The sequence below is a fragment of the Hemitrygon akajei genome, chromosome 3 (assembly GCF_048418815.1).
Source record: "Hemitrygon akajei chromosome 3, sHemAka1.3, whole genome shotgun sequence".
Taxonomy (NCBI): Eukaryota; Metazoa; Chordata; class Chondrichthyes; order Myliobatiformes; family Dasyatidae; genus Hemitrygon; species Hemitrygon akajei.
Window position 1 is genome coordinate 26,576,072 of NC_133126.1, and position 22,018 is coordinate 26,598,089.

The 22,018-nt window shown below is 42.5% G+C and overlaps 1 protein-coding gene across 3 annotated transcripts in view; it reads right to left on the reverse strand.

Moving 5' to 3' along the window:
• The window catches only part of LOC140724787 (ribosomal protein S6 kinase alpha-5), a 304,697-nt gene that overhangs the window by 137,230 nt on the left and 145,449 nt on the right, over positions 1-22,018 (reverse strand). For all 3 annotated transcript variants that reach the window (XM_073039390.1, XM_073039388.1, XM_073039389.1), the window contains 2 exons: positions 20,469-20,584; positions 4,823-4,930 (listed from right to left, as the gene is read on the reverse strand). In XM_073039390.1, the coding sequence (XP_072895491.1) occupies positions 4,823-4,930; positions 20,469-20,584 (224 nt within the window). The remainder of the gene's footprint in view (positions 1-4,822; positions 4,931-20,468; positions 20,585-22,018) is intronic.

Below are 22,018 nucleotides of genomic sequence, written 5' to 3' on the forward strand. Positions count from 1 at the left end.
CTGCTCAGGGACCATTTATGGAAGGGAATAAACAGTCTACATTTCATGATAAATATTGACTGTTTATTATAAATGTCAGATTATTTATCTCACACACACACACACACTCACTCTAATCTATAGTTGTGTGTATACATGGACAGTGTTACCAAAAATAGATTTAAGGTGAATTGTACATTTAGAGAGTTTATCACAATGCAAGTTTATTTTTCACTGCTCATTGTTAATTTAATTTATCCTTTGGGGATATTAAGCCCAAAGAATAGAAACTAGTATTAATAACCTGGAAGGCAAAAGGAGCTCTACAGATCTCTGTTATGATTTCTTCCTGAACTACTCACATTTGCTGCATTTAGCATACATCCTTCTAAATCCTTCCTTTCCATGAAAGTGCCCAAATGAGTTTTAAAGTTGTACATTTACATATGACAATAACCTCAACTCTAATTGGCATCAGTAATTTACCAAAAATTACAGCACATATAGTGTATGAATTCCTCTTCACGTCTCGTGGCACATCGGAGGTAAGGGCAACCTTGTCATTTCTCAAGCATTTTGTCTGTTTTTTCCTATGAGGCAAATTTGCTAGTTTGACACTCAATCCAGCATGGATGGAAAGTGTGCAAGGAATTGGCCAGATTCAAACCCAGGACCTCTTGCCTCAACATCCAGTGCTAATGCCACTACACCACCAGTCAGCTACAGCATATAAAGTTAAACAAAAATGCATAAAAAGATAAATTAGAATACAAGATGTACTCGTGTCAGACTATAAGAGTAGGAGTTTAGTGAAATGGGCCCTCAACAATGCTCTGATCATCTCCTCAGCTCCACCTAGTCCCCTATTCCCCAAAACCTTTGATTCCCATTTAAACTTAAAGACTAGCTACCTAAAGGCAAAAGGCAAGGCACTGCAGGTGCCAGAAACTGAAATAGCTTTAGTTCATGTCATCAACAACATCATAGACATCAACAACTTCTTGCTTTTGGTACTGCTTGAGTTGCAGTTGTATCATCTCATATGGTTTCTCCAGTTTTCTCTTCAGAAAAAACTCCCTCTAATCTACAAGATTTACAGTAATCCAAAACTCAAAAATGCCTGATTCTATTTTGCCTCCTCTAAAATTAACATTAGTGCTGCGGTGCTAATAGTTAACTATGTGATTGCTACGTAAAGGCAATTCTGGTTAGCTAGCAAAGATGATACACTGTTGCCCAGATATTTACCTCTGCTTGCGATGCTTAACCTGTGTAAAGGGTCACATATCATGATGTTGCCACTTTCAGCAGGGCAGATACTAAAAGGTTCCAATTGTTTTGCTTATACAAAATATCAACAAACTGTTTCTCTCCACAAAGAAGGCGGAATGGTCCTGTAGCATTTAGCGCATCACCTTACAGCACCAGTGATCACCAAATTAGGGTTCAACTCACACCACTGTAGATTTGTACATTCTCCCTGTGACCATGTAGTTTCCTCTAGATGCTCTGTGTTCTCCTACGTTCTAAAAATGTATGGATTAGGGTTAAGACGTTGTGGGCACACTATGCTAGTGCAGGAAGCATGGTGACACTTGCAGGCTGCCCCCAGCACATTTTCAAACTGTGTTGGTTGTTGATGCAAAACAACATACTTCACTGTATGGTTCAATATACCTGTACATGTGACAAATAAAAATAAGAAATGCTGCTCGACTCACTGAGAACCCACAGCAGATTATTTATTGCTCAATGCTAGCATTTTCAATCTCTTACGGCTCAATATTTAACAGTACTTTTGCAACAAGTCTTTACAGTGCATTAAGTGTCCACATTGAAATTTACTGGTGCTCCAAATTTTCTGGAGATAAAGAAACTAGCAGAGAGTCAGAATACTGACAATAATGACTAATTTACCACTACCTCAGGAAAAGAAGATAGAGGGCTTCAAGCTTCTGGCTCCTACAGAAGTTCAGACTTTGCAAACTCTCAAAACTACCAATTCCCTCCACTCACAATCTTTCTAATTAAGCCTGACTGATTATGGAAGAACTACAACATTGCCCAACCCTAGCCCTCCCAACAACAATTGTTCTTTCTCCACAGCCCTCTCATGTAGGAGCTTATAGTACCCCCACTCACTACATTCATCCACCTTCTTAATCAGCATCCCCACAATCCCAATCCACTCGATCATGCTAGGTCATCCATCTCGCCAAGCCTAGGCAAAGCCATAACGTACAAATAAAATTCTCTCAATAGCACCAAGTGTTAAAAATCAGGAACATTTTTTATTCCCATGAGAATTTTTCTTAAGAAACTTATCCCACATTTCAGTAGTACACTATTAATCACATGCATTACATATATAGCTTATTACAACTTTGTATGGGAGAGCATTTGTCAATCATACAAACACATTGGATTCAACACTAGACAAATAAAAAGACTGCATGTACAAACTATTAATTTAACTAATCTAATCCACAGAAAAGCACTTTTCTTTTGAAGCAGAATATAGTGATAAGTTCCAAATATTAAATTACTACATTATTGTATGCCTAATTTTGGGTAGATGGAGCTCATCAGCCTGGGAAGGCAGTCCATCTAAGAGAGGGAAAACTCTGATTTCAAACCTCCACTGCCTTGTGGCCATACCCACTCATGGGAAAGGCTTCGGGAGTAAACCCTGAGGACAAATCTGGAGATGGAGTCCCTAAGACAGTCCAACGTTGCCATCAACATTGTTCTGGCAACTCCTGTGACGTCACTGGTGCCAAGCTATATCAGCCCTTGCCTTTCCCTTGGACAACATTGGTGTCGTGGAGAGGGGAGACCTGCTGCATGGGCAACTGCCTATCTTCCATACAACCTTGCCCGGGCCTGCACCCTAGAGAGACAGACTGATGCAAGACTTTCCAGGTGCAGATCCATGGTCTCCCAAGACTAACGGATGCCACCACCACCAATTCAATATTGTTAACTAATAGTTCTTCTAATTAAAATTTAGAAGCTTACAGCTGTATCTAAACTAGTTCATCACTCCTTATAAAATATTAAAATACACATGTCATCTTTGATATTTAACAGTATAGTAACCAGATGCTCTTGTATATATACAATTTACATGTGGTAACAGAATTTACATAAACATGGACTGTCACTGGAAAAATAAATCTTACATCAACAGTGAATTTTATTTATTTATTTGTTTGTTTGTTTGTTTTAACGCACTCATGGCATGTGCACATTATGGCAGAGTCAGGATTTATTTTTCATTTCCAACTACCCTGGGAATGAGGGCCTTACTGGGCCATATCTAAAGGTCTGGAGATGCACATAGGTCGAACTAGGTAGGATGAAAACACACATGAAATGCTGCAGGTCAGGCAGTATCAATGGAGAGGAATAAGGAGGTACATTTTAGGCTCAGGCCCTTCATCAGGACTGAAAAGGAAGGGGGAAGAAGCCAGAATAAGTAGGTGGGGGAAGAGGGGAAGGAATTCAAGTTACGTTATAGGATGGAAAATTATCATTCCAAATGATAACAAAGAACAAGATGGGTTTCTACAACAATCCAGTGTTTAAAATGTCATCTTCGGTAAAATTTTCATCTTAAAGAACCTAACTCACCACCTGATGTGACAGAATTTTAGTGTTACACCTGTAGATTATTCCAGGGTTCAGGAATGCTCATTTATAACAAAACATTACCGTGTCCAACGCCATAGCCACCCAGCTGTCAGAGACTATATACAATTTTGTAGAGTTATGGAACACTGCTGCAGAAACAGGACTTTCAGACCATTTAGTACATGCTGAACTGTTATTCTGCCTAGAGACCATTGCTCCCTTTACCCCTGCTCTCCATGTACTCATCCAAACTTGTCTTAAATGTTGAGATAGAACCCATATTCACTAATTCTACATTCCACACCACCCTCTGACTTTTCACCCTTAACCTCTCATCCTGCCAGACTGCATGCACCATGCAGAATCACGAGTTCATACAACTCCTACTGTTCCTGCTGTTTGGCAGATTACCATTAGTCTTGAAACAAGTGATTTGAAAGAAGATTGATTAAGGTCGATTTTCTCACTCTTCCACCACCTTGCCACCACATGCCCCAATAAAAAGCAGCGACTAATGCAGAATGGCTATGGTCTTGACAGGACAGCCAGTGCTTATGATCTCTTATCACTTAAGAGATCTTGCATCTGCAGCACCTCCAGCCCAACACATCCCTCATTTGCAGCACTCCCTTATTAGAACTTCCAAACTCCATAACTGTCTTCATGTGAACACTTCAACACAGGTGTAGCCAGAATTTGGGAATCACCTTCTGAAGGAACAACCTGGATTGGGTGACAAGTGCCAGGCCTGCAGGTAACACAGAGACTCAAGAATGATTTTAAAGTAAGCTAAAGAGATGGAAAGCCTCTTTTTTCAAGATTTGTCAATACCAATCTGTAGTCTACTGCAAATCACTCTGCATTGTCTCTCCTTCACCTTTCCTCACTAGTGTTCTATTCTCTTTGACTTCAGAAAGTAATATGGAGATTCTATATAAGCCATATTGCTGAGGAAATGGTTCACAAATGTAACCAATATGGGGTACATAAGACATTGATCCAGTGTTTGAACTTGCAGTGAATTATATAACATCTGGCAATATACTAATCAAGCACAGGCTTAATGTTAACAAATTCATTACAGTTATTGAACACAAAGTGACACAACCAATAATTATTGCCATCCCATTCTTATACTAAACATTTAAAAAAATGTTATGACTTACATACATCATACATGTTGGTGCAAATAGTTAAAAGTAATACTTACTTCATCAATTAGAAACTCCTTACTAAGTCCAAAGTCTGTCAGAACCACATGCCCGTTACTGTCAAGAAGTATATTCTCCAATTTAATATCTCGATATATGATTCCAAGCTAAAAAGAAATTAAAGCCAAAGTTACAGGATATACAATTTTCATTTCACAATACGTGAGTATTTCATTGGTGGCTTTATATTTGGGATATCAAAGTCATGAAAGCCTAATTTAAAATGTTTGCTTTTCTTTCTATGCCTAAAATATTATTATTTATTCATGGTATCTTAGGAATTTAATGCAGAGGAAGCCCAGCTGGGTCCCTGCCAACACATTTTCACAAATAACACCAGAAACCTTGTCAGAGGGATCAATCTTGCAGCAAGAAAATATCCTTGTTTGCCTTGACAAGGGCTTCCCATACAAATTAAAACCCACAAAACTGTCCCAGCCCAGTGATCTGGCAAAAATTTAAATTGATCCAGAAAGACCACTCAATCCATAGTCAACTATGTGCATTATTCACAAGATACTTCTAAATGAAGTACACAACATGAAAAAAGGCCATTTTTTATAACTGAATTTATATCTTTGTGCCATTTTCTTGCACTAATAACATCTGCCTTGTTTCCCTCACTACCTAAAATTCTATTGATATCTCAACCAGTTACTTCTTTAACAAACCCTTGAGGTTGACAAGAATTATCCCAGGAATGAAAAAGTTAATATATGAGGAGTGTTTGACATCTCTGGGTTTGTAATCATTGGAGCTCAGAAGAATGAGGGGGAATCTCATTGAAACCTACCAAATATTGAAAGGTCTAGACAGAGTGGATGTGGAGAGGACCAGAGGACACAGCTTCAGAATACAAGGATGTTCCTTTAAAACAGAGATGAGGATTCACCACCCTCTAGGTAATTTCCTTAGAGGGTGGTGAATCTATGAAATTGTCACAGACTGCTGTGGAAGTCCAGCCACTGGGTATAATTAAAGCAGATTTTGAAAGGTTCATGACTAGTAAGGCATCAAAGGATACGAGAAGGCAGGAAAAGGAGCTGAGGTGGATAATAATTCAGCTATAATCAGATCGTGGAGCGGACTTGATGGGCTGTATGGCCTAATTCTGATCCTATGTCCTATGGGTTGAGAATGGCATTTTTAAAATCAAGTCCAGTGAGAGCAAATGTGAAGCCCTTACCAACAAAGATAGAGGATTGATAAAGAGGAATAAGGAAACATCAGATTAATTAAACTAATACTTTGTGTCTGTTTTCACACGAGAAAGCACAAGAAACTACAGAACCAAGGACCTAGTACAAATGAGGACCTGAAGGAAACTTATCAATACAGGATACCCCTGGGTTATGAACCCCTACATATGTTCAAGCTCCCATTATGAATTCAACATTTGTTCCTATGAGCAGCAGGACGAGTTTCATCTTTTGCTCCATCTTCCAGAGATTTCTTATCAGTCTTGTGTGCTTATGATTCCAGAAATGAGATTTATTATGACCAACCCAAATGATATGAAAGCAACACGCACAAAATGCTGGAGCAACTCATCAGGCCAGCCAGCATCTATGGAAAAGAATGCAGTTGACGTTTCAGGCCGAGACCCTTTAGCAGGACTGGAGAATGGTGAAGGTGGGGCAGGGGGGAAGGGTCCCATTACTGGAACTTCAAGAAATCAATGGCCACAAAAAGTGGGATCTCCCAGAGGTCACTCATTTTAATTCCACTTCCCATTCCCATTCTGACATCTCTATCCATGGCCTCCTGCACTGTCATGATGAGGCCACACTCAGGTTAGAGGAACAGCACCTTATATTCCATCTGGGTAGCCTCCAACCTGATGGCATGAACATTGATTTCTCGAACTTCCAGTAATACAAACCACCTCCCCCCTCCGCCCAACCTTCACTATTGCCCATTCCCTTTTCATTGTCACCTTACCTTCTTGCCTGCCCATTGCTACCCTCTGGTGCTCTGCCCCCCCCATTTCTTTCTTCCATGGCCTAACTGTCCTCTCCTATCAGACTCACCCTTCTCCAGCCCTGAATTACTTTCATTAATCAAATTCCCAGCTCTTTACTTCACCCTCCCCTTAATTTTTAACTCTACCCCTCATCTTTTTTTCCTCCAATCCTGCTGAAGGGTTTCAGCTCGAAACGTTAACTATAGTCTTTTCCATAGATGCTGCCTGGCCTCCCAAGTCCCTCCAGCATTTTGTGTGTTACTTGGAATTCAAGCATCTGTAGATTTTCTCTTATTTGAAATCAGATGACATTAAATTTGTTTTGCAACAATGCAATGAAAAAACATAAAATTACTATACACTCAGACCACAAGATATAGGAGCAGAAGTAGGCCATTCGGCCCATCAAGTCTGCTCCGCCATTCAATCATGCATTGATCCAATTCTTCCAGTCAAATACATCACCTGCCTTTTCCCCATACCCTTTGATGCCCTGGCTAATCAAGAAAACTATCTACCCCTGCCTTAAATGCACCCAATGACTTGGCCTCCACAGCTGCTCATGGCAACAAATTCCACAGATTTACTACCCTCTGACTAATGTAATTTCTCCACATCTTTGTTCAAAATGGATGTCCTTCAATCCTGAAATCGTGCCCTCGTATCCTGGACTCCCCAACCATGGGAAATAATTTTACCATGTCTAATCTGTTATGGCGTTTTAACATTCAGAAGGTTTCTATGAGATCCCCCCCTCATTCTCCTGAACTCCAGGGAATACAGCCCAAGAGATGCCAGATGTTCCTCATATGGTAACCCTTTCATTCCCGGAATCATTCTTGTGAATCTTCTCTGAACCCTCTCCAATGTCAGTATATCCTTTCTAAAATAAGGAGCCCAAAACTACACACAATACTCTTAAGTGTGGTCTCATGGGTGCCTTATACAGCCTCAACATCACATCCCTGCTCTTATATTCTATACCTCTAGAAATGAATGCCAACACTGTATTTGCCTTCTTCACCACCAACTCAATCTGGAGGTTAACCTTTCAGGTATCCTGCACAAGGACTCCCAAATCCCTCTGAACAACATAGAACATAGAATAGTACAGCACATTACAGGCCCCTTGGCCCACAATGTTGTGCCAACCCTCAAACCCTGCCTCCCATATAACCCCCCACCTTAAATTCCTCCATATACCTGTCTAGTAATCTCTTAAACTCCACTAGTGTATCTGTATCCACCACTGACTCAGGCAGTGCATTCTACGCACCAACCACTCTCCGAGTGAAAAACCTTCCTCTAATATCCCCCTTGAACTTCCCTCCCCTTACCTTAAAGCCATGTCCTCTTGTACTGAGCAGTGTGCCCTGGGGAAGAGGCGCTGGCTGTCCACTCTGTCTATTCCTCTTAATATCCTGAACACCTCTATCATGTCTCCTCTCATCCTCCTTCTCTCCAGAGAGTAAAGCCCTAGCTCCCTTAATCTCTGATCATAATCGATACTCTCTAAACCAGGCAACATACTGGTAAATCTCCTCTGTACCCTTTCCAATGCTTCCACATCCTTCCTATACTGAGGCGACCAGAACTGGACACAGTACTCCAAGTGTGGCCTAACTAGGTTTTATAGATCTGCATCATTACATCTCATCTCTTAAACTCTATCCCTTGATTTATGAAAGCTAACACCCCATAGCTTTCTTAACTACCCTATCTACCTGTGAGGCAACTTTCAGGGATCCGTGGACATGTACCCCCAGATCCCTCTGCTCCTCCACACTACTAAGTATCCTGCCATTTACTTTGTATTCTTCCTTGGAGTTTCTCCTTCCAAAGTGTACCACCTCACGCTTCTCCAGGTTGAACTCCATCTGCCACTTCTCAGCCCACTTCTGCATCCTATCAATGTCTCTCTGCAATTTTCTACAATCCTCTACACTATCTAAAACACCATCAACCTTTGTGTCGTCTGCAAACTTGCCAACCCACCCTTCTACCCCCTCATCCAGGTTGTTAATAAAAATCACAAAAAGTAGAGGTCCCAGAACAGATCCTTGCGGGACACCACTAGTCACAACCCTCCAATCTGAATGTACTCCCTCCACCAAGACCCTCTGCCTTCTGCAGGCAAGCCAATTCTGAATCCACCTGGCCAAACTTCCCTGGATCCCATGCCTTCTGACTTTCTGAATAAGCCTATCATGTGGAACCTTGTCAAATGCCTTACTAAAATCCATGTAGTTCACATCCACTGCACTACCCTCATCTATATGCCTGGTTACCTAGGCAAAGAACTCTATCAGGCTTGTTAGGCACGATCTGCCCTTCACAAAGCCATGCTGACTCTCCCTGATCAGATCATGATTCTCTAAATGCCCATAGATCCTATCTCTAAGAATCTTTTCCAACAGCTTTCCCACCACAGACGTAAGGCTCATTGGTCTATAATTACCCAGACTATCCCTACTACCTTTTTTAAACAAGGGGACAACATTCGCCTCCCTCCAATCCTCCGGTACCATTCCCGTGGACAACGAGGACATAAAGATCCTAGCCAGAGGTTCAGCAATCTCTTCCCTTGCCTCGTGGAGCAGCCTGGGGAATATTCTGTCAGGCCCCGGGGAATTATCCGTCCTAATGTATTTTAACAACTCCAACACCTCCTCTCCCTTAATATCAACATGCTCCAGAACATCAACCTCACTCATATTGTCCTCACTGTCATCAAGTTCCCTCTTAATGGTGAATACTGAAGAGAAGTATTCATTGAGGACCTCGCTCACTTCCACAGGCTCCAGGCACATTCCCACTTTTATCTCTAATCGGTCCTACCTTCACTCCTGTCATCCTAAGAATGCCTCGGGGGTTGTCCTTTACCCTACTCGCCAAGGCCTTCTCATGCTCCCTTCGTGCTCTTCTCAGCCCCTTCTTAAGCTCCTTTCTTGCTACCCTATATTCCTCAATAGACCCATCTGATCCTTGCTTCCTAAACCTCATGTATGCTGCCTTCTTCCACCTGACTAGATTTTCCACTTCACTTGTCACCCATGGTTCCTTCACCCTACCATTCTTCATCTTCCTCAACGGGACAAATTTATCCCTAACATCCTGCAAGAGATTCTTAAACATCGACCACATGTCCATAGTACATTTCCCTGCAAAAACATCATCCCAATTCACATCCGCGTTCTAGCCTTATAGCCTCATAATTTGCCCTTCCCCAATTAAAGATTTTCCTGTCCTCTCTGATTCTATCCTTTTCCATGATAATGTTAAATGTCAGGGAGCAGTGATCACTGTCCCTCAGATGCTCACCCACTGACAGATCTGTGACCTGACCCTGTTCGTTACCTAATACTAGATCTAGTATGGCATTCCCCCTAGTCGGCCTGTCAACATACTGTGACAGGAATCCATCTTGGACACACTTAACAAACTCTGCCCCATCTAAACCCTTGGAACTAATCAAGTGCCAATCAATATTAGGGAAGTTAAAGTTTGCATCACTGCATTTTGAATTCTCTCCCCATCTAAATAATAGCCTGCCCATTTATTTCTTCCACCAAAGTGCATGACCATATACTTTCCAACATTGCATTTCATTTGCCACTTCTTTGCCCATTCCCCTAAACTATCCAAGTCTCTCTGCAGGCTCTGTTTCCTCAACACTACTCGCTCCTCCACCTATCTTTGTATCATCGGCAAATTTAGCCACAAATCCATTAATCCCATACATCATAACAAGCAGCAGTGCCAACAAAGACTCCTGTGGAACTCCACTGGTAACTGGCAGCCAGCCTGAAGAGGATCCCTTTATTCCCACTCTGTTTTCTGCCGATCAGCCAGTGCTCCACCCAGGCTAGTAACTTCCCTGTAATTCCATGGGCTCTTATCTTGCTAAGCAGCCTCATGTGTAGCACCTTGTCAAAGGCCTTCTGCAAATCCAAGTACACCACATTCACTGCATCTCCTTTGTCTACCCTGCTTGTAATTTCCTCAAAAATTTCAGTTGATTAGTCAGGCAGGATTTTCCTTTCAGGAAACCATGCTGGCTTTGGCCTATCTTGTCATGCGCCTCCAGGTACTCCACAATCTCATCCCTAACAATCGATTCCAACAACTTCCCAACCACTGTGTCAGGCTAACAGGTCTATAGTTTCCATTCTGCTGCCTCCCACCCTTCCTAAATGGCGGAGTAATATTTGCAATTTTCCAGTCATCCAGTACAATGCCAGAATCTATCGATTCTTGAAAGATCATTGTTAATGTCTTCACAATCTCTCCAGCTACTTCCTTCTGAACCTGAGGGTGCATTCTATCAGGTCCAGGAGATTTATCCACCCCAAGACCATTAAGCTTCCTGAGCACCTTCTCAGTTGTAATTTTCACTGCACATACTTCACTTCCCTCACACTCTTGACTGTCCGGTATACTGCAGATGTCTTCCATTGTGAAGACTGATGCAAAATACACATTCAGTTCCTCTGCCATCTCTGCATCTCTCATTACAGTATCTCCAACATCATTTTCTATTGGTCCTATATCTACCCTCAACTCTCTTTTATCCTTTATATAACAAAAAAGCGTTAAGTATCTTCTTTGATATTAGTCACCAACTTCATTTCATAATCGATCTTTTCTTTCCTAATGACCTTCTTAGTTTCCTTCTGCATGTTTTTAAAAGCTTCCCAATCTTCACACTAGCTTTGGCTTCCTTGTATGCCCTCTTTACTTCGGCTCTGGCTTTACTTATCAGCCACAATAGTGTCTCTTCCATTTGAAAATTCCTTCTTATTTGGAATGTATCTGTCTTGCACTTCCCTCATTTTTCACCATTGTTGCTCTGCTATCCCTCCTGCTAGTGTCTCTTTCCAGTCAACCTTTGCTAGTTCCCCTCTCATGGCACTGTAATTTCCTTTATTCCACTGACACATTGGAATTTAGTTTCTCCTTCTCAAATTTCAAAGTGAACTCGATCATATTGTGATCACTGTTCCCTAAGGGTTCCTTAACCTTAAGCTCTCTTATCACCTCTGGATCATTGCACAGCACCCAATCTAACACAGCCGCTCCTCTAGTAGGCTCAACAAGCTGTTCTAAAAAGTCATCCCTTAGAAGAAGAGAAATTGCCTTTCAACTCACGAGAGAGTATAGGCCCTCAACTTTTTTTGCTGTTGATGTTTCTGTAGCAGACAATTTCTTTTTTACGAGGTTGAGTTGCTAGCTCGACACTCAACCCAGCACAGATGGAAAGCGTGCACGAGAGCTGGTTGGATTCGAACTTGGGACCTTCCGCCCCAAAGTCCAGCGATGATACCACTATGCCACCATCCCTTAGGCATTCTACAAATTCTCTCTTGAGGTCCAGTACTGGCCTGGTTTTCCCAATCCACTTTCATGTTAAAATCCCCAACAATTATCATGACATTGTCCTTCTGACATGTCTTTTCTATCTCCTGCTGTAATTTGTAATCCATATCCCAGCTGCTGTTTGGAGGCCTGTATACAATATTTGGTACACCTGCTTGTTAATGTAAAAATCTAATCAGTCAATCATGGCAGCAAGTCAATACATGAAAGCATGCAGGCATGGTCAAGAGGTTCAGACCAAATATCAGAATGGGGAAGAAATGTAATCGAATTGACTGTCTGTGGAATGATTGCTAGTGCCGGACAGGGTGGTTTATCTCAGAACTGTTGATTTCATGGGATTGTCATGCACAACTGTCTATCTGGAATTGACTAAGAAAATACAAAAAAAAGTAAAAACAGTGAGTAACAGTTCTGTGGGAAAAAATTCCTTGTTAATAACAGACATCAACAGAGAATGGCAGGCTGGTTCAAGCTAACAGGAAGGTGACTAACTCAAATAACCACGCGTTACAACAGTGTTGTGCAGAAGAGCATCACTGAATGCACACGTTGAACTTTGAAGCAGATGGGTTATAGGAGAAGACCACACCAGGTTTTTTTTCTGTACCTAATAAAATGGCCACTAAGTATTTACTACAAGAGGGGAAAAAATGAGGGCAAAACAACATCGTGAAATGCTTCACAATTAAGTATCTTCAAAGTATAGCCTGGGATGAAACACAAGGGCAAATACACACAGTAACCTCCCTTAATGATCAGGCAATTTATTTCCAGTAATGAATTAAGCATCAAGAGGTAAATAGACAAACACTGGCAAATGGAACTACCTTGGATAGACAAATTGGTCAGCATAGAGGATTTGGTCTGAAGGGTCAAACGAGTCCACAGCCTTTTCTAAGGGGGAAGAAGAGCAGCCTGATGTTGTAATACATATCAGTCCTAATGACAGAGCTAGGAAAAGGGATGAAATCCTGCAGAGTGAATTTAGAGAACTAGGAAGGAAGCCAAAAACCAGGACCCCAAGGATAGCAATCTCAGACTGGGCTGAGAGGTGGCAGATTGCTATCAGTCAGTAAGGGCAAGAATAGAATAAAATGACAGATGAATGTGAACTGATGCAGGGGGCAGGGTTCAGATTTGTAGATCATTTGAATCTCTCCTCAGGAAGGTATGTATGACTTGTACAAAAAGGACAGGTTGCACTTGAATATTTGAACTCAAAGAGGAACAATGTCCTTGCAGGCAGCTGTTGGTCCTGACGAAGGGTCTCGGCCCGAAACGTCGACAGTGCTTCTCCTTATAGATGCTGCCTGGCCTGCTGTGTTCCACCAGCACTTTGTGTGTGTTGTTAGAGCTGTTGGGGAGGGTTTAACTAATTTGGCAGGCAATTTCAACCAAAATGATAGTCAGAGGATAAGGTAGTTGTTGTAAAGGTAGATGCAATGTTTAGAGACATTGAGGATGGGACAGGCAGTGGATAGGGTATAAATGTGGTTATTTGCATGGGCTGAAATGTGTTTAATGTGAGAAACATCAAGAACAAAGGTGATAAACTTAAAGTCCTAAGACATATGACTAGAATTAGGCCTTTAGCCCATCGAATCTGCTCCACCATTACATCATGGCTGACTTATCTTTCTTCTCAACCTCATTCTTCTGCCTTCTCCCTGTAACCTTTGACATCCTAACGAAATCAAGAACCCATCAGCTTCCATTTAAAATATACCCAATGATTTGGCCTCAGCAATGAATTTCACAGATTCAACGCCCTCTTACTAGAGAAATTCAGCAAGGTATTTGATAAGGTACCCCATGCAAGGCTTATTGAGAAAGTAAGGAGGCATGGGATCCAAGAGGACCTTGCTTTGTGGATCCAGAATTGGCTTGTCCACAGAAGGCAAAGTGGTTGTAAACAGGTCATAGTCTGCATGGAGGTTGGTGACAAGTGGGGTGCCACAGGGATCTGTTCTGGGACTCCTTCTCTTCGTGATTTTTATAAATGACCTAGATGAGGAAGTGGAGAGATGGGTTAGTAAATATGCTGATGACAAAGGTTGGAGGTATTGTGGATATTGTGGAGGGCAGTCAGAGGTTACAGTGGAACATTGATAGCATGCAAAACTGGGCTGAGAGGTGGCAGATGGAGTTCAACCCAGATGAGTGTGAAGCAGTTCATTTTGGTAGGTCAAATATAATGGCAGAATATAGTATTAATGGAAAGATTCCTGGCAGCGTGGAGGATAAGAGGGATCTTGGGGTCCGAGTCCATAGGATACTCAAAGCTGCTGTGCAGGTTGATTGTGTAGTTAAGAAGGCATACGGTGCATTGGCCTTCATCAATCGTGGGATTGAGTTCAAGAGCCGAGAGGTAATGTTACAGCTATACAAGACTCTGAGCACAGTACTCCAAGTGGGGTCTGACCAGTTTTGGTCACCTCACTACAGGAAGGATGTGGAAACTACAGGAGTGCAGAGGAGATTTACAAGGATGTTACCTGAATTGGGGAGCATGCCTTATGAGAGTAGGTTGAGTGAACCTTTTTATTCTTTGAGTGATGGATGATGAGCAGTGACCTGATAGAAGTGTATAAGATGATAAGAGACACTGATCATGTGCATAATCAGAGGCTTTTCCCCCAGGGTTGAAATGGCCAACACAAGAAGGCACAGTTTTAAGGTGCTTGGAAGTAGGTACAGATGATATGTCAAGGATAAGTTTTTTTTTTAAAATGGCAGAGAGAGTGGTGAGTGCATGGAATGAGCTGCTGGCGACGGTGGTGTAGGTTTTTTTTTTAAAAAAGAGACTCTTGGATGTGTACATGGAGCCGAGAAAAATAGAGGGTAATGGGTAACCCTAGGTAATTTCTAAAGTGTGTACATGTCCAGCACAGTATTGTGGGCCAAAGGGCCTGTATTGTGCTGTAGGTTTTCTATGCTCTAAATTCCTCCTCAACATACACGAAATGTTGGAGGATCTCAGCAAGCCAGGAGAAAAAAAAGATGAGGAGCAGACTTAAACGCTGGGAGGATGGGAGAGAGAAACACAAGGTGATAGGTGAAACTAGCAGGGAGATGGATTAAGTAAAGAGCTGGAAAGTTGATTGATGAAAGAGACAAAGGGCTGAAGAAGGGAGAATCTAATAGGAGAAGGCATGGAAAAAAGGGGGGAGGAGCACCAGAGGGAGGCAATGGGCAGGCAAGGAGATAAGGTGTGAGAGAGAAAAGGAGATGGAGAATTGGGGAATGGTGAAGTGGGCAGGGGGAACCAGAAGTTTGAGAAATCATGTTCATGCCATCAGGTGGAAGGCTACCGAGACAGAATATAAGGTGCTGTTCCTCCAACCCGAGTGTGGCCTCATCACAGCAGCAGAGGAGACAATGGATTTACATATTGGAATAGGAATGGGAAGTGGAATTAAAATGGGTGGCCATTGGGAGAACTCGCTTCTTCTGGCAGAGCTTAGGTGCTCAGTGAAGAGGTCTCCCAATCTCTGTCCAGTTTAACCGATACACAGGAGGCCTACCCAAGATTCACAAACCTGCTTGTCTAGGTAAACCCAATGTTTCAGCTTGTTCCTGTCCCACTGATCTCATCTGCGTAACTCGCCTCTGTTTTATCTCCCCCAGTTCAGTCCCGTCCTATCTACATCCATGATGCTTCACACACTCTGGATCTTCTCAATGATTTCAAGGTCCCTGGCCTCCAACATCTTATTTTTACTATGGATGTCCAGTCCCTATACACCTCCATCCCCCACCAGGAAGAACTCAATGCTCTCCATTTCTTTTTGGTCACCAGACCCAACCAGTTCGCCTCCACCACCACTCTCTTATCCTCCAGCAGAACTTTCTCCTTTGGCTCCTTCCACTTCCTTCAAACAAAAGGTGTATCCATAGACACTCACTTGGGTCCCAGCTATGCCTGCCTTTTTGTCGGCTACGTGGAACAATGAAGCCTACAACGGTGTCTGCCCCTGACTTTTCCTTTGCTACATCAATGACTGCATTGGTGCTGTTTCCTGCTTGCAGGCGGAGATCATAGATTTCAACTTTGTCTCCAACTTCCACCTTGCCCTCAAATTTACCCGGTCCATTTCCAACACCACCCTCCCTTCTCAATTTCACTATCTGTATCTCTAGAAACAGTTTATCTACTAGTGTCTATTATAAACTCACGGACTCTCACAGCTACCTGGACTATACCTCTTCCCACCCTGTTACTTGTAATAACACCATCCCCTTCTCCCAATACCTCAATCTCTGCCGCATCTGCTCTCACAATGAGGCTTTTCATTCTTGAATGAATGAGATGTCCTCAGGACGTCCCTTCCTCCATCATCAATGCTGCTCTCAACCACATACTTTTCATTTCACTCATGTCTGCTCTTACCCCATACTCCCACCACCCTACCAGGGATAGGGGTCCTCATCCTCACCTACCACCCCAACTGCCTCCACATCCAGCACACAATTCTCTGGAACTACCACTATCACCAATGGGATCCCACTACCAAGCACATCATTCCCTCCCTACTACCTTTTTTGAACAAGGGGACAACATTCGCCTCCCTCCAATCCTTCGGTACCATTCCCATGGACAACGAGGACATAAAGATCCTAGCCAAAGGTTCAGCAATCTCTTCCCTTGCCTCGTGGAGCAGCCTGGGGAATATTCTGTCAGGCCCCGGGGAATTATCCGTCCTAATGTATTTTAACAACTCCAACACCTCCTCTCCCTTAATATCAACATGCTCCAGAACATCAACCTCACTCATATTGTCCTCACTGTCATCAAGTTCCCTCTCATTGAGGGCCTTGCTCACTTCCACAGGCTCCAGGCACATCTTCCCACTTTTATCTCTAATCGGTCCTACCTTCACTCCTGTCATCCTTTTGTTCTTCACATAATTGAAGAAGGCCTTGGGGTTTTCCTTTACCCTACTCACCAAGGCCTTCTCATGCTCCCTTCGTGCTCTTCTCAGCCCCTTCTTAAGCTCCTTTCTTGCTACCCTATATTCCTCAGTAGACCCATCTGATCCTTGCTTCCTAAACCTCATGTATGCTGCCTTCTTCCACCTGACTAGATTTTCCACTTCACTTGTCACCCATGGTTCCTTCACCCTACCGTTCTTTATCTTCCTCAACGGGACAAATTTATCCCTAACATCCTGCAAGAGATCCTTACACCTCAACCACATGTCCATAGTACATTTCCCTGCAAAAACATCAACCCAATTCACACCCGCAAGTTCTAGCCTTATAGCCTCATAATTTGCCCTTCCCCAATTAAAAATTTTCCTGTCCTCTCTGATTCTATCCTTTTTCATGATAATGCTAAAGGTCAGGGAGTGGTGATCACTGTCCCCCAGATGCTCACCCACTGACAGATCTGTGACCTGACCCGGTTCGTTACCTAATACTAGATCTAGTATGGCATTCCCCCTAGTCAGCCTGTCAACATACTGTGACAGGAATCCATCCTGAACACACTTAAACTCTGCCCCATCTAAACCCTTGGAACTAATCAAGTGCCAATCAATATTAGGGAAGTTAAAGTCACCCATGATAACAACCCTGTTATTTTTGCACCTTTCCAAAATCTGCCTCCCAATCTCCTCCTTGGTATCTCTGCTGCTACCAGGGGGCCTACAGAATATCCCCAGTAGAGTAACTGCTCCCTTCCTATTCCTGACTTCCACCCATAGTGACTCAAAAGAGGATCCTGCCACATTACCCACCCTTTCTGCAGCTGTAATAGTATCCCTGACCAGTAATGCCACCCCTCCTCCCCTTTTCCCCCCTCTCTATCCCTTTTAAAGCACTGAAATCCAGGAATATTGAGAATCCATTCTTACCCTGGTGCTAGCCAAGTCTCCGTAATGGCCACTACATCATAATTCCATGTATGTATCCAAGCTCTCAGTTCATCACCTTTGTTCCTGATGCTTCTTGCATTGAAGTACACACACTTTAGCCCTTCTACTTTACTACCTTTACACCCTTTATTCTGCTTCTCTTTCCTCAAAGCCTCTCTATATGTTAGATCTGGCTTTACTCCATGCACTTCTTTCACTGCTCTATCTCTCCGGGTCCCATCCTCCTTGCAAATTAGTTTAAACCCTTCCGAACCATGCTAGCAAACCTACCTGCAAGGATATTGCTCCCCCTCGAGTTCAGGTGCAACTCATCCAATCTGTACAGGTCTATTTCAAGGATTTATTCATTAAATAGACATATACTACTGTGTAAAATCCAGCGGCCTTCTTTTAGAAAAAAAGTAAACTGTTACCCAACACAGTGGTAGAGATTACAGTACTGACTGAGATTATTCCTAAGTGACCAGAATCCTGCAATTCAAGGACTACAACTAGTTTATCCCTTTTGGTTGGTAGAAGTGAGTTGTTTATGGTGAGAAACTACTAAAATTCTAGTGCTCAGGCACTATTACAAGGAACACAAAGTTAGCCTGCACGTAGGGCCGGACTTTAGGCAGGGCTAGGCTGGGCTGCAGCCCAGGGGCCAGAGCTGCAGAGGGGCCCAAAGTAGGTAGCTATCATCATGGTGGATAAAAAAAAAGAGTGGAGCACAGAAAAGAAAAAAAAACAAGAAAAAGAGGACATTGAGAAAGAAGCATTAAAAAAAGACATTGAAATTGACAGTATTTTTTAAACCTGTTCTCGATGATGCAGCAGTACCATCGCTCTTGTCACAGTCTGAGACCGGTGGACAAATGGAGACTTGTCCAACAGCTAGTGCTAGCACCAGCGTTAGCACAGGACCACCGTCCTTGCCACAGTCAGCAGCTAACGTTGAAGAGGCAGAAAGCATGACTTTGGGATTCCCGACCACAGAGGCCTTCGAACAACCAAGTCGGGTCGCAATTAATGTTATCATTATCGCTACTGAGGATCCTTACAGCACTGATCCTGCTCGCTGGGGAAAGGAAACGTTAGATGATTCAGTCCGAGCATACTGAGCTAAGAAAGGGCCAGAGTCCTGCCAGAATAAGGATGTGGATAGCAAAGCTTCGGAATGAGTATACAAACAGCAGAGATGTTTTTTGTCCAAATTTCACTTCAAATGCAGGTTCATAAATGGTGAGTACATATCAAGGCAATGGCTCTAATATTCCCCTTCCACTGCCTGTGTTTTTTGTTTTGCATGCCACATCTTCAGTGATGGTAACTGTCAGTCCATCTTCGAAACTGGCTTTAGTGACTGGAAACATGCCGCTGAGCACATAGGAGAACGTGAAAATAGCAAACACCACAGGAAACCAATACTGACCTATGTTACACTAGCATCTGACAGCGGAAGAATAGATGCAGAATTGCAAAAACAGTTCGAGTCAGAGTGTGTCCACTGGACCGACGTATTGAGAAGAGTGGTGGCCATTGTGAAGTTTGTGGTCAAGAGGGGACTGGCTATCCGAGGCTCCAGTGACATATTTGGCAGGCCTGATAACGGCAACTACATGGGCATTCTAGAGGTAATAAGTGAAATTTGACCCCTTTTTGAAGGCGCACATACAGAAATTTGGAAATGCAGGATCACACACCCCTTCATATCTTTCACCTAAAACATGTGAGGAGTTCATTGAGCTCATGAATGATCGAGTTCTGTCAGAGATCGTCAGTGAAGTCAAAATGGCCAAATACTTTTCTATTAGAATCAATTCAAGCACAGATGTTGCAGACGTAGATCAGCTCACATTCATTTTACGTTATGTGTCAACTGATGGAAACATTCAGGAGCGATTCTTACGATTTCTACCCATTGAGAGCCACATAGGGAAGGCTTTTTGTGAGTCTCTGCTCAAAGTTTTAGGAGAGATGAATATTGACACAAGCAACTGCATTTGCCTTAACTCACTGAGCGAGGCAAATGCAGGACTAAAAGTGTAAACAACATGAATAGGCTGAAAGATCTATATCTGTGCTGTAGTGCTCTATGATTCTATAATAACCTCATCATACCTTGCACAGATAAAAGACTCAAATCATTGTGCAAGTGATATTCAAGCTTCAGAGTCATACAGAGTGGGAGCAACCCATTCAGCCCATCACAGCCACACCAATCAGTGGGCACCCATATTCCAGCGTGGCTCTTATTTTTCCATGACTAGATAGCTTAAGTGGTTGTCCACACATTTCTTAAAATGCATTTGGCAATTCTGCCTTCAACATGCTCTCAAACACTGACAGTGAAATTATCAAGCTCTCCAATCTACAAAGTAAACATTGTGTATCCTCTTTACCAGGTTAAACCCAAAGCAATCCTTAGCCAGAAATGGTGTGCCTTACCTTGTGTAGATGTTCCAGTGCCAGCACTATCTCCCCACTGTATATTCTCACTGCATTCTCTGTGAAACGTTCTCTTTGTGACAAGTGAGTGAACAATTCCCCTCCATTCACATAGTCTGTCATAGAAACGAAATGTTATTCACAAAATGAAGAAATTGGCTGAATGGAGAAAATATATAACAGGAGATAATGTTAAACAGAAACAGACGTTTAGCAGCATAACGTTAATAAGAATTTACTTATAAGACACTTTACTAATTTGCTAATAAGAAACTGCATTGACTTTTTGCCATGCTTGTTAATAAATATAGAATTTTTTTCCAGGATGTTACCAAAAAATGTTGATGAAGGTAAAGCAGTCAATGTTGTCTACATGGATTTCATCATCATCATGTACAGTATCGTATGACGTGGGTGATCATTGTCTTTCCATGACCATGATTGTTCTTGGCAAATTTTCCTCAGAAGTGGTTTTCCATTGCCTTCTTCTGGGCAGTGTTTTTGCAAGATGGGTGACCCCAGTTATAATCAATACTCTTCAGAGAATGTCTGCCAAGCATCAGTGGTCACATAACCAGGATTTGTGATATGCACTAACTGCTCTTATGACCATCCACCACCTGTTCCCGTGGCTTCACAAGACCCTGATCAGGGGGACTAAGCAACTGCTACACCTTGTCCAAAGGTGAACTGCAGGCTAGTGGAGGGAAGGAGCGCCTACATCTCTTTTCGTAAAGACGCAACTCCACCCCGCCACCCAAAATGGACTTCAGCAAGGCATTTCACATGGTCCCATATGGAAGGCTGGCCAAGAAGCACCAAGTCGTTTGGCATTTATGATGAGTAAATTGGACCAGCTGGAAAAATAGGCTGAACAATGGCATACGGTATTTAACGCAGACAGGTGTGAGGTGTTGTATCTGTGAGGACCAACCAGGGTAGGTCTTGCATTGCCCACTGAGGAGTGCGGTAGAACAAAGAGAACTAGGAATACAGGTCCATAATATATTGAAAGTGGTATCATAGGTACATGGGGTCATTACAAAAGCTTTCAACATATTGGCTTTCATAAATCAAAGTACTGAGTTCAGATGTTATGTTGAAGTTGTACAAGATGTTAGTGAAGCATAATTTGGAGCATTGTGTACAGTTTAGATCACCTACCTACAGGAAAGATGTACAGTGGCATGCAAAAGTTTGGCACCGTGAATAGTTAACTGAGTAGAAGATGAACTGATCTCCAAAAGTCAAAGTTAAAGATGAAACGTTCTTTTCAACATTTTAAGCAAGATTAGTGTATTATTTTTGTTTTGTACAATTTTAAAGTGTGTAAAAAAAAGGAAAGGAGCACCATGCAAAAGTTTGGGCACCCCAAGAGATTTAAGTTCTCAAATAACTTTTACCAAGGTCTCAGACCTTAATTAGCTTATTAGGGCAATGGCTTGTTCACAGTCATCATTAGGAAAGGCCAGGTGACACAAATTTCAAAGCTTTATAAATACCAAACTCCTCAAACCTTGTCCCAACAATCAGCAGCCATGGGCTCCTCT